Below are 16,716 nucleotides of genomic sequence, written 5' to 3'. Positions count from 1 at the left end.
AAAATTTAAAAAGGGAAATAGATAAGTCAAGTTACATATAGCTGGCATTAGTGGAGTTTGGTTGCAGGAGGAACAAGACTTCGGGTCAGGTGAATACAGGGCTTTAAATATAAAATCAAATAGGGGTAATTCAGGAGTAGGATTAATAAGGAATAAAAAATAGCAACGCCGCTAAGCTACTATGAAGATCATAGTGAGCACATTACTATAGCCAAGGTAGACACAAAGCCCACGCCTGCAACACTAGTACAAGTTTATATGCCAACTAGCTTCGCAGATGATGAAGAGACTGAAGAAATACATGATGAGATAAAAGAAATTATTGTGGTAGTTAAGGGAGACAAAAATTTAATAGTAATGGCGGAATGGAATTCGATTGCAGGAAAAGGAAGAGGAGCAAAGTAGTAGGTGAATATGGACTGGCGAGTAAGAAATGAAAGAGGAAGCCGCCTGGTAGATTTCTGCGCAGATCATAATTTAATAATAGCAGACACTTTGTTTAAGACTCATGAAAGAAGACTGTGTACATGGAAGAAACCTAAAGATCCCAGAAGTGTTCAGATTGATTGTATACTAGTAAGACAGAGATTTAGGAAGCAGGTTTTAAATTGTAAGACATTTCCAGGGGCAGATGTGGACTCTAATCACAATTTATTGGTCATGAACTGTATATTAAAGCTGAAGAAACTACAAGAAGATAGCAATTTAAGGAGATGAACTGAAAGAACGAGACGTTGTAGAGAGTTTGAGACGGAGCATTAGGGAACTATCAACAAGAACAGGGGAAAGGAATGCAGTAGAAGAAAAATGGATAGCTTTGAGAGATGAAATAGTGAAGGCAGCGGAGGAACAAGCAGGTAAAAAGACAATGGCTAGTAGAAATCCTTGGGTATGGCAAGAGGTATTGAATTTAATCGATGAAAGGAGAAAATACAAAAATGCAGTAACTGAAGCAGGCGAAAAGGAATACAAACGTCTCAAAAACGAGATCGACAGGAAGTGCAAAATGGCTAAGCAGAAAGAGCTAGAGGACAAATGTAAGGGTGTAGAAGCATATATCACTAGGGGTAAGATAGATGCCACTTACAGGAAAATTAAAAAGAACTTTGGAGAAAAGAGAATCAGCTGTATGAATATCAAGAGCTCAGATTGAAAACCAGTCCTAATCAAAGAAGGGAAAGCAGAAAGGTGGAAGTATATAGAGAAACTATACAAGGGGATGTACTTGATGGCAATACTATGGAAATTAAGAGGACACGAATGAAGATCAGATGGGAGATATTATACTGCGTGAATAATTTGACAGAGCATTGAAAGACCCAAATCGAAACAAGGCCCCGAGAGCAGACAAGATTACATTAAAACTACTGACAGCCTTGGGACAAAACTCTACCATCTGGTGAGCAAGATGTATGAGACACGCGAAACACCCTCAGACTTCAAGAAAAGTATAGTAATTCCAAAGGAAGGAGGTGCTGAGACATGTGAAAATTACCGAACTACCAGTTTAATAAGTCACTGTTGCAATATACTAACACGAATTCTTTACAGACGAATGGAAAAACTGGTAGAAGCTGGCCTCGGGGAAGATCAGTTTGAATTCCGTAGAAACGTAGGAACACACTAGGCAATACTGACCCTAAGATTTCTCACAGAACATAGGTTAAGAAAAGGTAAACTTCAGTTTATAACATTTGTAGACTTAGAGGAAGCTGGAATACTGTCTTAAAAATTCTGAAGGTGGCAGGTGTAAAATACAGGGAGCGAAAGGCTTACAATTTGTACAGAAACCAGATGGCAGTTATAAGGGTCGAGGGGCACGAAAGGAAAGCAGTGGTTAAGAAGGGAGTGAGACAGGGTTGTAGCCTGTCCCTGATGTTATTAAATCTGTGTATTGCACAAGCAGTAAATGAAGCAATAGAAAAATTTGGTAGAGGAATTAAAATTCAGGGAGAAGAAATAAAAACTTTGAGGTTTGCGATGACATTGTAATTCTGTGAGACAGCAAAGGACGTTGAAGAGCAGTTGAACGGAATGGACAGTGTCTTGAAAGGAGGATATAAGATGAACACCAACAAAAGCAAAACGAGGTTAATGGAATGTAGTCGAATTAAATCAGATGATGCTGAGGGTATTAGACTAGGAAATGAGACACTTAAAGTAGTAGATGAGTTTCGCTATTTGGGGAGCAAAATAACTGATGATGGTCAATGTAGAGAGGATGTGAAATATAAACTGCCGATGACAAGGAAAGCGTTTACGAAGAAGAGAAATTTGTTAACATCGAATATAGATTTAAGTGTGAGGAAGTCTTTTCTGAAAGTATTTGTATGGAGTGTAGCCACGTATGGATGTGAAACATGGCCGATAAACAGTTTAAATAAGAAGATAATGCTGGAAGTTGGATGGGTAGACCACGTAAGTAATGACGTACTGAATAGAACGAGGGAGAAGAGGAATTTGTGTCACAACTTAAGTAGAAGAAGGGATCGGTTGATAGGACACGTTCTGAGGCATCAATGGATTACGAATGTAGTATTGGAGGGAGGCGTGGAGGGCAAAAATCATAGAGGGAGACGCAGAGATGAATACACTAAGCAGATTCAGAGAGGTAAAGGTTGGATTAGTTATTCGGGTAGGAAGAGGCTTGCACAGGATAGAATAGCATGGAGAGCTACATCAAACCAGTCTTTGGACTGTAAACCACAACAACAGTATAGGGACAGACACCTCGTTTAGCCTTTCCGCACTGCTATCAACACGACTCGAAGAGATGTCGCCAAGCGCAAGTTTGCGGAGTACACTGTGAAGCTTGTACGTGGCAGGCTGCTGTGGCACTAATGCCCCAGCGTGAGACCACATCAGCGCCGCGGCACATAGATGGAACTCGGCGAGCCTTGCAGGAGCGACAGCTGAGCAGCCCTGGCGGCCCCTCCTGCTCGTCTCTTCCCTTCTCCTCTGCCGCGAATTTGGACGGCGGGCGGGCTTTGTGAGGAAGCGGATTACGCCGCAGGCGCCGCGTCGTATTGTCCACGGCGAGCATTGTGGCCGTAATCCCCGCGGCGCGCCACGCCGCACCCCGCCGACGGGTTTCTCACCTCTGCCGTCGGGTTTCGCACCTCTGCCGTTCTGGGGTTGCTACAAGCGTGTGTGTGTGTGTGTGTGTGTGTGTGTGTGTGTGTGTGTGTGTGTGTCGCCCGCACACCGACTTACCTTCCAGTTTCGTCTTCTCAGAGCATTTGGTCCATTAAACGCAGCCTCTGGCCCTATCGTCCCCCGTAGCAAGTTCGACTGCAGACTGACCGCTTCGTCACCACGACGGCCACACGAGCGTGTTTTCAGGCAGAGTTTCAGCAGTAAGTGGCGTCCAAAATAGCGACTGCCAGTTCTTTGATGGTACTTGGAACCGCATGAAGTGTGTCCGGAAAGAGGAGTTGTGTGTATTCAGAGTCACTTGTGAACGAAAGCACTGTGAAAGATACGTTGGAAGGCCTTCGTGCAAATGATCAGGGTGTCAACAAGAAATTTCCCTAGTTTCCAAACGCAATTAAAAAAAGACTATCTGCCGAGTGCGCCTACCCCGATTAAATGTTAACCGTGCTTAATTTGACATATAACATTGTTCAACTCAAAATTCTGGTGCACCGACCTCGATCACAGTTATATAAAAGGGAGTTGGCCGCCGTTAAATTTGACTGTGGCTCACGCCCGGTTTTCGCGATATGATCGGAATTCATAAGTCTACGGCATTAAGATGGTGATGCTTTTCGATGTAGTGAGACAGACTCAAGGCATCGTATACTGTATTCTACGCGTAAGATGAGCCCAGGACGTTCATTAATTTATGAGTGAAACAAGGAGTGGAATTAAACTGCGCCTCCACAAGTGATTAAGGTGCTTGTTTTTCTGTAATAAGCGAACCATACGACAATCGGATTTTTATATTTTGTATATGTATGTTACGTAAAGTTCAAATTCAAATATACCTCTCCCAAGGCAGTACGACGCAACACCCAAGAACTCCCGAGATAACAGAGTTCTAAGTTTTCCGACCACGTTTAATATGCTGAAATAAGGTAGAACGATTCAGGCAAGCAGTGTGAGTCCTTGGTAGAGAGCTTGCTCGCTCCGTGGAAGTGTGTGTGTGTGTGGGGGGGGGGGGGGAGAGAGCTGGGTTCGATTCTAGCTGGGTAGATGTTCTATGAGCTTTGGAATAAATTTTAAAGTACAAAAAGATAGAAAATTAATTCGTAATTTTTTAAATGTTCAATCTTGATTAACAATCTTCTTAAAAAACGGTAACTAAGAATTTTTGTTTACTATGAAAACCAGATTTTTGTATACATATATAGTTAAAAATAAGAAGACGTGCATTATTCAAAAAAATAACAATTATATTTGTTAGTCAGCACATACGTGACGGATTTTATATTTAAATGACGTAATTATTTGAATTTAACGCAAAGAAGACCAAAATGAAACACTATCATTTCTTCTTTTATACTGCAGCCGTCAGTTCTTTTATTTTTGAGACCTGGTGCATTCGCACCGACCAGTTAGAGAAGTATACCCATTTCATACTTCCAAAAATTTGGTGTTCTTCTTTTGTTTTGTTCTAGTGGGCAGGTATAAAGACACTTCTGGTTGTTGACAGCATGCAACAATGACGTCACTCAGCAGCGATTGTCTAGAAAACACACATATAGGCGATGCGCGCGGTTTATAGCATGGCGTGACTCAAAAACAATTGTACAAAAAATTAAAACAGTTTCACAGGGGCTCCCCCTAAAAATTTCTACAACCCCTGGATCTGTGAGTTTATCCAGGTCCCATCTCCTTAAATTCCCACGTTTTTGTAGTTTCTTCAGTTTTAATCTACAGTTCATAACCAATAGTTGTGGTCAGAGTCCACATCTGCCGCTGGAAATGTCTTATAATTTAAAACCTGGTTCCTAAATCTCTGTCTTACCATTATATAATCTATGTGATACCTTCTAGTATCTCCAGGCTTCTTCCATGTATACAACCTTCATGATTCTTGAACCTAGTGTTCGTTATGATTAAGTTAAGCTCTATGTAAAATTCTACCAGGCAGCTTCCTCTTTCATTTCTTACCCCATTCCATATTCACCTACTACGATTTCTTCCCTTCCTTTTCCTACTATCGAATTCCAGTCACCCATGACTATTAAATTTTCGTCTCCCTTCACTATCTGAATAATTTCTTTTATCTCATCACACATTTCATCAATCTCTTCATGGGTCTGGGTATTTTGACATTGGCCTCTCAATATACATATTCCTTACTATCATTTCTTGTTAACAATATTAGCTTATTGCCAAGAATAAGCAGCTTTCACTCCGTTAATAGGCCTACTCGGCAGAAATCAAACCCGCATTTGGATCGCACTTCCTTAACTCTTGTGCAGAAAGGTGTGCAGTTTACTGCTGTATCCATTTTCAATAAGCTACCACTCGAATTCAAAAATCTTAGCAGTAATCCACGCGCTTTCAAATCTAAACTGAAGAGTTTTTTCATGGGTCACTCCTTCTATTCTGTCGAGGAGTTCCTTGAGAAATTAAGCTGATTGTTGTTGTATTGCTGCGATTATTTAAACTTATGGACTGACTTTTTTCGGGTTCATAAACATTTATTTTTATCTGTTGTTACTTTTATGTTGTAATTTCATGTACTGATGCGTTCCATGACCTCGGAGATTCGCTCCTCAATTTGGTCCTACGGAACTTGACGTATAACTAAATAAATAAGTAAATAAATACAAGAAGTATGTAGATGATGCAGGGGGACTGCACAAAACATTCGAGTCTTACCAGAGTTGTAGGTCTATTACTGTCAGATTTAACTGTGACGAGACGAGAAGCGAAAATGCGAAGTCCTACATCACTGGTCGGAAATACGGTCGTAACTACGGCGCGCGTAATTCTACTTCCATTTATGTTTTTCGATGGGATCCGCCTTGAGCGAAACACAGCTTTCTTTTCTTCTTTCTCAAGGCGGGTCTCATGCAAAAGCAAATTTATTTACAAACAAACGCGAGTGGAAGAGCTTCAACCTCAAAATTAATTCTACTTCTGTGCAAAGAATGCTATTGGTCTAAAAGAGGTGGTTTCCCAAAAAATTATCCCATAAAATATCAGTGAAAGGTCAAATGTGATTAGAAGAAGGGATCGTTTGGTAGGACGAGTTCTGAGACGTCAAGGGATCACCAATTTAGTATTAGAGGAAAGTGAGGAGGGGGGGGGGGGGGGATCATTGAGGGAAACTGAGAGATGAGTACAGTAAGCAGTTTGAGTTGAGAAGGATGTAGGTTGCAGTAGTTATTCAGAAATGAAAAGGCTCGCAGAGGATAGTGTGACATGGAGAGCTGCATCAAGCCAGTCTTTGGACTGACGACCACAACGGCACAGCTAGTTCACTTGTGGAAAATTAGTTATAAATTTTAACGGTAGCATCATTTACGATTTTCCCTCTTGATGCTTCTAGAGCAGCAACAGTAATGGGCTCATGATAGCACAATGCAGAAAATGCACTCGTGGCTTCTTCCATTGCAGAAAATGTAGCGTCGCCGTGTGTATTACTGGAACATAGTAGTTCAACTTCTTGCAGCCTGGTTCTTAAATAGGAACTAAACTATGCCGGTGGTGAACAAACTATCCCATTAAAAAATAATTCCTCTAATAGAATGTTCGACACAATGAATTCGATAAATTGCAGAATACCCTAGCTAGTGATAAACTTGATCATCTAAGAATTTTACTAAGTGCTCTGTGAAAGTATAAATAGCTGCCTCATTTGAGCACCCCTTTTGTAATTCAAACTGTGATTGACTAGGCATTTCATTAGTAAATAGACAGATCTTAATCCTTCAGCGCATTACCCTCTCAGAAATATTGAAAACTGTGTATCCACCCTGTAGCTTTTGAGTTGACTTTCTTATAGAGAGACATCATCATATCAAATTAATCTGTCTGAGAAAATACCCTTAACTAACGATTTATCGCACATGTGATTAAGAACATGAATATTACAAGGCCACAGCCTTTTAGTGTCTTCCAGGTATCAGCAACACCATACGAATTTTTACTTTTGTAGGTCATGATAACTTTCCTTATTTCGGTAACGAGTGTGACAAATTTATATTTCAATAAATTTCCTCTGTGTTGCTTCCTCAGACCACTCACTCTTTCGAATTTATCGTATGCCTTTTTATGACCTACGTTTAGAAAGTAATTACTAAAAATATACGGCACGCCCATTTTATAATGCTCCCTTTGTCTTTAATCGAAATAGTTCCATGTTTTGTTTCTTCCTCCAAAGTCTCTCTTTTGATTTTATTGGGTGATTTGACAATTTCTGCCAAATGAAATCTTTGCACGTACCGTGGGTCTACAGATGGAGGTTACATCAGTGATAGGACAGGAAGTATCATTACTCGTCAACTAAAATAACCAAACATCACTATAAAGTATATGTTCATAAACAAAATACGCTAAACGTGATTTCTCATTATGCCTTTAATGGAGTTTAGTACATCTTAACAGGCACAAATGACACCAACCGTCCGCAGCTCGTGGTCGTGCGGTAAGCGTTCTCCCTCCCCACGCCCGGGTTCCCGGGTTCGATCCCCAGTGGGGTCAGGGATTTTCTCTGCCTCGTGATGACTGGGTGTTGTGTGATGTCCTTAGGTTAGTTAGCTAAGTTCTAGGGGACTGATGACCATAGATGTTAAGTCCCATAGTACTCAGAGCCATTTGAACCATTTTTTTGACAGCAACGCCTTCTGTGCAGACCAGCAAACCTATTTTTTACAGGTATCTCATATCTAGAGCAGGCGGGCTTCGACCAGTCCTCACTACAAATCAACAGTAAAGCTTTAAAGGTGGAAATGGTAGGTCGATTACGGATGCAGAAAATAAGACGAAAAGATGGAGATAGTACATAAAGAAATTTCGTAATTTCAGTTTACCGTAGTTTGCCCAAATCACTTGAGACAAATATCGGAATGTTTCCGTCGAAAAGGACACGGCCGATATCCTTTCCCAATCCGATCTTGTACTCAGTCCGTCATGATCTGATCGTCGACTGGACGTTAAAAGTAACCTACCTTCCTTCTTCGAGCACCATCACACTACTTTTTATTAACAACTTCGCGCCTACGTGGCTAGCCTTCTTGCTGCTACACGGTGTTCCGTCTCTCGTGTTACAGGCACAACGACTTGCCGCACAACCTGCGCCTGCTTACGCATAACCAGCTGAGCGCCGTGGACTTCCGCAGGAACCTGCGCACCGACGCCGTCTGGAACTGCTCGACCTGCTTCACCGACATACCGCGCCTGCGGGCGGGCTTCGTCGGAGCACAGGTCAGTCATACCGTCTCCTCGCGTCCTCTGTTCCACTTGTTACTGTTTATCAAACTAAGCAGCGCCGTGCAGAATTAGTTGCGAGACAGGCCCACGCCAAAAGAGAAGGCACAGAGGGGGCCCAAAAACTGGCCAAAAAACAATACGTTTTAAGAAGTAACTGGGACAGATACAAGAGTCCTCCTACCCCTCGTATTGCCATTTTATACTTCCAAGAAGAAACCCTACCCTCACCCCGCGGCTGTTAAACGCCGTCGACACAGTGTCATTTCGTCTAATTAGCATCATAAACAAGCGTATAATAGCAAACAGACTTCTGATATTGTGTAAGTCTGCAGGCTTTCGCGGCCGTTGTCACTGAAGTTAAATTCTTCCGGGTTATTAGGCCGCATCATTTTTCCTCTAAAATGATCGACGTTTCGACCCCTCTGCTGGGATCTTCCTCAGGATCTTCTGGTGTCCACTACTGCTAGAACACTGTCAGAGACGAGTGTCGCGTCCTCTTATAAAGGGCGAGTTTTCAAGCGTTCGTGTTGGAGAAGTGATAGTATTGGTCATATTACAAATGTATCGTCCACATAGCGGAGCCAGCAAGAAGGCTTCAAAGGAGCAAAACTTAACGCTTGTTGCTCAAAATGTTCCATAAACACATCAGCTGCAACTGGCAAAATGGGTGAGCCCATAGCAAGGCTGTCAGCCTATTCATAGAATTCAACATTGTATTTTAAATAGCGCGAACGAAGACATAGTTCAATTAAATCACAAACATCAGGAGCAACATTCTCTCTTATGATCTCCATTGTACCTGATACTGGGACGTTAGTAAATAACAATGTCACATCGAAGCTAACAAAAATGTCACCTGCGGATATCCTCAGTTTGCTTACAATTTCTAAAAAATGTTCCGAATCTTTTATAAAACTATTTGTTTTACCAATTAGATGTCTGTTTGCTTGATAAATGACGTGCTAAAAAATAAGTCGGCGAGTTAATCCCACTGACTATATGCCTCAAAGGAACCCATTCCTTATGTATTTTAGATAGTCCGTACATTCTGGTCGAGACAGGTATTCGAGGTGTTAGATTCTTTGTAGTAGAGCTGTCCAGTCTGGAGTCTGATATCAGGTTTTTCACTTTCCGAGCGATTCTGTTCGTCGGATCGCTTTTTAACTTGCGATACACAGGATCAGCTAGTAGTTGTTTCATCTTCCTGTGATAATCCACAGCGTCCAAAACAACAGTAGCATTCCCCTTATCCTATTTTGTTACAACGATGCTTTCCTTTCTCATGAGTTCAATAAGAGATTTCCTTTCCTGCGATGATATGTTGCTTTTCGGAGGTTTCGATTTCCGTAGAACTCTCGACACATCTTGTCTTACTTCTTCGGCCTGCACCTTCGGAAGACGAAACAAGGACTGGGATAAAGTGGACAGAATAACATTTGATCATTCAACAAGGTTTTCGGATTTCAGTGCTCTGGAACAAAAATAGAAGTTCGAGAAGCAGCGGTTACAGTTCAGAGGGAAGACGCTACTGTGGATCCGAAGCGAGTATATACATTTGTTATGTGACCAATACTATCACTTCTCAAACACGAACGCGTGAAAACTCCCCCTTTATAAGAGGACGCGACACTCGTTTCTGACAGTGTTCTAGCAGTAGTGGACACTAGAAGATCCTGAGGAAGATCCCAGCAGAGAGGTCGAAACGTCGATCATTTTAGAGGAAAAATGACGCGGCCTAATAACCCAGAAGATTTTAACTTCTGGTATTTTGTTTGTATTGGTCTCGGATTGTTCACCCGGGTGCTGTCGTTCACGTAACACAGTATTTCGACAGCGTACCGTGTCGTCATCTTCATGTGGTAGCTGTAGGATGAGCATCTTCGCTACATCGCACGTCCTTTACATTCTTTATATCTCCCCACACTTTTCTCGCTACCCGGCCGCACCTGCGTCGGCTGCGGCGGTGGGGGGACGCTGTCGCCGAATGTTGGGCGCAAAGTCGTCTTCCTCAGTACTTCCGCCACCCCTGTCGGTTGCGGATGACGCTGCCGGCAGATTTTAGCACTGCTGCTATATAATTGATATTTCCGTTTTTTATCCGGTTATCAGTAAAAAATAAAAAATAAAAAACATTATAACCTCTAACATTCTGCGTGGTATTTTGACTAAAGTTCAGTCTTGATCACACCATTTACGTTTCAATGATATAGGTAACCGGTTTCGATTATTTTTACATAACCATCATCAGACCCATGGCTCCCTTAGGATGGTAGGCGGAGCTCTCCTCAGCTGCTACGCAGTCAACTGATCTACGTAGCAGTGAGGAGAGCTCCGCCTACCATCCTAAGGGAGCCATGGGTCTGATGATAGTTATGTAAAAATAACCGAAACCGGTTACCTATATCATTGAAACACAAATGGTGTGATCAAGACTGAACTTTAGTCAAAATATAATAATCTATTGATCACAGTATTCCAAAAATGTTTGCCAAAATTCTGCGTGGTGTCTGTTTGTTCTAAGTCGTGTCTCCCTACCACTTTCGCGCAACGACGCTCTGAACTTGTTTTTTAGGGAATTGACTAGTTTGAACATGGGACCTGTTGCTGGTAAGGAGACGCCAGACCACACATGACATGTAGAATTCAGAAGAGTTCAGTGAGACTAGCGATGGTACAATCAAATACTTAATGATTTCAGCGTCAGCTCCACTGCACTCCCTGTAAAAGAATCTTAATACTAACTAAATTTAGTGGAAGGGGTCCAAGGCTTTCCTATTTTTAGTTAGCTGGTAAAATAACGTCGAAAAAGCAGTTAAGTTTCCCACTGGAAATTTTAGTCTACTCACAAAACATTGTTTATAAATTGCACTATTGATAAAAGGAAATATTTTAGTACAGGGTGATAAAAACCAACTGCGTTCAACAGAAATGTGAACGAATATTCCCTGAATGGGTTTCCAAGTTCTACAATGGATCGAAGGATGACCTATGCCATATCACATCTATAATCTACGTTTAAATTAAGTTTCACAAAAGAGAAAACTATCAAAATGGTCTATAGTGACCCTCAATTATCTTAAATTACTCATTTAACTTGTCGTAAATTACAGTGGCTGATGTGGCTTCTCAGTAATTATATAACAGAAAAATCATCGCGTTTCAGATTTTAACTTCACGTAGCAAATGTGAATACCGTGAGCTTTAATTGACGATCGACACTAGTATTACGTAAAAAGGGGATGTAACAAATGAGACTTCTGCAGTTCTGAGTGAAGCCTTATGCGCTCAAAAATGCGGCATCGCGTGCGTCCATTACCTTGTCGGTGTTTAAGCAGCGTCAGGGGGCGGCGGGCAGCACAGCTCCACGCACCTTGCTGTCTCGGAAGCAACTCCCTCCTAACTTCTCCTTACTACAATTTACCGAAGTTGGTTTAAAAAAAGCTATCTGGCTGAGTTTTCAACTGACCAATCAGGGTCTCAATGTTAACCTTAAGCTCTGCCTACAAAACTTCTGTCCATCCAATGAGAAACGTTATGCTTTTCGTGGTGGGGCAATGTTTTTTAATGTTTGCAACGTAACAGAGACGTGAAAAAGTCTCACGCTAAAATTTGCAGCTGGTGTGGCCCTTTTAGTGTTATCGTAAGATCTATACTGTTCTTCTGGAGGGCTCTATCTTTTAACATGGGCTGGGGGTGGTTTTGGCGGTCGGCTGGCGACGTGGGTGTCCGTCCCTTATCGTAGGGCCTCCTAGCCTACACGATTCTGCTCTCGGCTTCTGTTCTCGTTTCTCCCCTCAGAACTACGTCTGTTTCACGGTGGGAAGGTATGACATGCATTTAGGCGTCCTTGTGTTAGTCTGTGGTATTCCATTTGCTCACTCGTTGCTCGTATTACTTTGGTTAATTTAATGTCACGATTTATTCGGAGCTATGTGACATACTGCCGAATTTGATATCATGTCAGGGTTTTCATGGAAGGTGTTGGATTTGCCTGACACCTTACTAACCGAGATATAATAAATACTAAAAAATACCGTTTATTCAGGACTAAATTACTGTTATCGGTTTTAACCGGTTACTTTTCCCCTCCCTGATTTGACTCCCAACATTTTTGTTCCTCTTGATAATATCCTTAAGGTGGTTGAGCCCGCTTGGCCGACTTTTTTCATCTGATATTGCACGGGCCTTCTGGAATAGTATCAGCACCCCTTTAGGAGGTCCTGCTAGTATCTGTAGCACACCCTTACGTGTGAAGTATTATGGCAGTTGGAGGCGTGCAGGTACAAATCCGTGTGGATGGCTTTCCTGTGCACGCCGTGTTCTGTAGTGCTGTCCGCTTTGACTGAGGCGCCCTAAAAGGTGAGTTCGAAATTTTTTTCCACCTCCATAGTGAATATGATGCTGGAGTGCAAAGAGTTCAGATGTTGGAGAAACTCATGAAGGCTTTTCAATCCCATGTAACCACACAACACTTGTCAACATATGAAAAGCAATTACTTCGCCAGGAAAGCTTAAGATCAAACGTCTGTTTTTTCTCCGGTTTTTAAGGCACACGACGTCTGTGTCTAATGTGGTTTAAGTGGTAACAATACGCTTGGTTTCCACGACAGCCGCCTACATAGTTTGCTCATATTCAACAGTGGAGTACTTGCTGCTACATCTTTACGGAATTGTAGGATTCCAAACACCAGCGGGAGGGTACTGAAAAAGATACGCTGTTTGGCCGAAGGCTTCCAATCTTTGTCGATTTCTGTCGACTAAGGGCTGAAGCGAAACACTGTGGAGGTAGCAAGCTAAAAAGTTGGAGGAGACATATAACTTACTTGCTCCTCGAGCAGGTACTTTTGCTGCTCCAAAGGAAATGAAGTTGAAATTGTAATCTCTTTATATAAAAGGAAATGGTCTGATTGACTCCTCATCGCCCAGCCTAAACAGCTAAGACAGGAGCTTGATATTCAGAGAGGGCGTTGATGTTGTACTGTAGGCATCTTTTAAGAAGGTATTTTTCGAAAATCCATCCCTAAGGGGGTGATATAGGGGACGAAAGGTTTTTTGAAAATAAGTCGCTATTAAGGCAATTTTGAAGCTAGAACTACGAAAATTGGTTTTTGCATTCTCGGTCAGAAATTAGAAAAAGGTGTATCAGCGTTTTTGGAAGTTCAACCCCAAAGTGGTGAAAGTTTTATGAAAATATTACATTATGAAAGCAGACTCCCTTTTTAGTCAGAAGTACATTAGGAAAATATCATGCTTCTATGCCATGAATTTACTTCAAACTTTAGAAGGTATTGTAATTTGTGAAATAAACCAAAGAAAGCTGTTTAACGTTCACCACGACAAATCGGATTTGTCAGAATTGCTTAAAAAAGGAAACGGAACTTTATACGTAAGTTTTTCAGCAGGCCTAATACATTTTTATAAAATTATTTTATTGTAATTACTGCACAAACCACAAACTAATCATTACTGATAAAAGGTGAGCAGTCTTGTTGGTACTAGTGCAGAAAACTTAAGCACGCTCAATTCTGTCTTGGAGGGACCGTGGCCACAAACCCAGCGAAACACTCACAAATTACATACATTTATTCGACAGTAAATTACTAACAAATAAAAGTTAGTATAGTTCACAAAAAGTTTCAAATGACAGTGATGTTGGCACGAACGGACGGCATAGTCTCCAAACAACGGCCCCTCTGGCCTTGCTGACTGCTGCCGTCACAGAATACGTTAACACATGTCGGGTACAGGCAAAATCTAAAACATACATTTATTTTTAAAAAATTACAAAATTTACACTGCCAAACAACCATTCAGCATAATTAAAGGAATACTTACTATTAAAAACAGTCTTGATCACGATTTATTTATCAAGGTGACCGGTTTCGACCACTACTGTGGTCATCTTCTGACCATTGAGTAGGAACCTCTTTCTGCTGGAGAATCACTACTCTAGTGATTCTCCAACAGAAAGAGGTTCCTACTCAGTGGTCTGAAGATGACCACAGTAGTGGTCGACACCGGTCACCTTAATAAATAAATCGTGATCAAGACTGTTTTTAATAGTAAATATTTGTAAGACATTGATCACTGCCATTCCCGTAATGTATTCAAAAGTAATAATTAATGGAAGCCTGCTTGAAACTTATGCAGCCAATCTTGAGGTGAAATCAAATGATGAGTTTAAGAACCAGTAAAAAAACTTAATATCCGCTAAGGGGGTTACGGTCAGTAGCGCCAAATAAAACTTTTAAGACAAATCAACTTTATTTTGAAACAGAATATTAACTATTGCAACTCCCGTAAACTCAATTTCGGCTCAGTATAACAAGCGGACAGCCAGCCACAAAGCCTTCTCAAACTAGCCATAAAATCTTGTAATTCGTTTCAAGCATCACAACAGCTTAAAGTTGAAGGGATCACGAAAGTTTACTGCACTAAAATTGGCAGGTCCACACTATAAGAAAGTTCAAAAGTATTGTGTCAACAAATAAACAATAAAGTTTAAACAGTTTAACTTCTCTTCTTAAAACAACCAGTTCTTAAACCATCAAAAGCCTTACCCCAGTTCAATTCAGCAACTTCAAAGCCCAGACGCACACCCGAACTTTCAGAGGACAAGTGAGCGTCTCATCTTAATGCCAGTGAAAAACTATTTGCATCTACACGTGACCGCAGAGACAGGCTGGACAGTGAAGGGGGAGGCGTGTTTATAGCGATAAGAAGTGCAATAGTATCGAAGGAAATTGACGGAGATCCGAAATGTGAAATAATTTGGGTGAAGGTCACGGTTAAAGCAGGCTCAGACATGGTAATTGGATGTCTCTATAGGCCCCCTGGCTCATCAGCTGTTGTGGCTGAGCACCTGAAGGATGATGTGGAAAATATTTCGAATAGATTTCCCCACCATGTTATACCTCTGGGTGGAAATTTTAATTTGTCGGATATAGACTGGGAGACTCAAACGTTCATAACGGGTGGCAGGGACAAGGAATCCAGTGAAATTTTTTTGAGTGCTTTATCTGAAAACTACCTTGAGCAGTTAAACAGAGAACCGACTCGTGGCGATAACATATTGGACCTTCTGGTGACAAACAGACCCGAACTATTTGAAACAGTTAACGCAGAACAGGGAATCAGCGACCATAAAGCGGTTACTGCATCGATGATTTCAGCCGTAAATAGAAATATTAAAAAAGGTAGGAAGATTTTTTTGTTTAGCAAAAGTGACAAAAAGCAGATTACAGAGTACCTGACGGCTCAACACAAAAGTTTTGTCTCAAGTACAGATAGTGTTGAGGATCAGTGGACAAAGTTCAAAACCATCGTACAATATGCGTTAGATGAGTATGTGCCACGCTAGATCGTAAGAGATGGAAAAGAGCCACCGTGGTTCAACAACCGAGTTAGGAAACTGCTGCGGAAACAAAGGGAACTTCACAGCAAACATAAACATAGCCAAAGCCTTGCTGACAAACAAAAATTACACGAAGCGAAATGTAGTGTGAGGAGGGCTATGCGAGAGGCGTTCAATGAATTCGAAAGTAAAGTTCTATGTACTGACTTTGCAGAAAATCGTAAGAAATTTTGGTTTTATGTCAAAGCGGTAGGTGGATCAAAACAAAATGTCCAGACGCTCTGTGACCAAAATTGTACTGAAACAGAGGATGACAGACTAAAGGCCGAAATACTGAATGTCTTTTTCCAAAGCTGTTTCAAAAAAAATGGTTCAAATGGCTCTGAGCACTATGGGACTCAACTGCTGAGGTTATAAGTCCCCTAGAACTTAGAACTACTTAAACCTAACTAACCTAAGGACAACACACACATCCATGCCCGAGGCAGGATTCGAACCTGCGACCGTAGAAAGCTGTTTCACAGAGGAAGACTGCACTGTAGTTCCTTCTCTAGATTATCGCACAGATGACAGAATGGTAGATATCGAAATAGACGACAGAGGGATAGAGAAACAATTAAAATCGCTCTAAAGAGGAAAGGCTGCTGGACCTGATGGGATACCAGTTCGATTTTACACAGAGTACGCGAAGGAACTTGCCCCCCTTCATGCAGCGGTGTACCGTAGGTCTCTAGAAGAGCGTAGCGTTCCGAAGGATTCGAAAAGGGCACAGGTCATCCCCGTTTTCAAGAATGGACGTCCAACATAAGTGCAGAACTATAGACCTATATCTCTAACGTCTATCAGTTGTAGAATTTTGGAACACGTATTACGTTCGAGTATAATGACTTTTCTGGAGACTAGAAATCTACTTTGTAGGAATCAGCATGGGTTTCGAAAAAGACGGTCGTGTGAAAACCAGCTCGCGCTATTCG

General features: G+C 41.5%; 1 protein-coding gene across 1 annotated transcript in view; it reads left to right on the top strand.

Annotated features, from left to right (window-relative positions):
- Positions 1–16,716, top strand: part of LOC126416797 (dipeptidase 1-like) — a 504,557-nt gene that overhangs the window by 264,998 nt on the left and 222,843 nt on the right. The window contains exon 3 of the mRNA XM_050084666.1: positions 8,229–8,382. Within this exon, the coding sequence (XP_049940623.1) occupies positions 8,229–8,382 (154 nt within the window). The remainder of the gene's footprint in view (positions 1–8,228; positions 8,383–16,716) is intronic.

The sequence above is a fragment of the Schistocerca serialis genome, chromosome 8 (genome assembly GCF_023864345.2).
Source record: "Schistocerca serialis cubense isolate TAMUIC-IGC-003099 chromosome 8, iqSchSeri2.2, whole genome shotgun sequence".
Taxonomy (NCBI): Eukaryota; Metazoa; Arthropoda; class Insecta; order Orthoptera; family Acrididae; genus Schistocerca; species Schistocerca serialis.
Note: the sequence above shows the minus strand (reverse complement) of the source record. Positions and strands in the feature narration are given on the sequence as shown.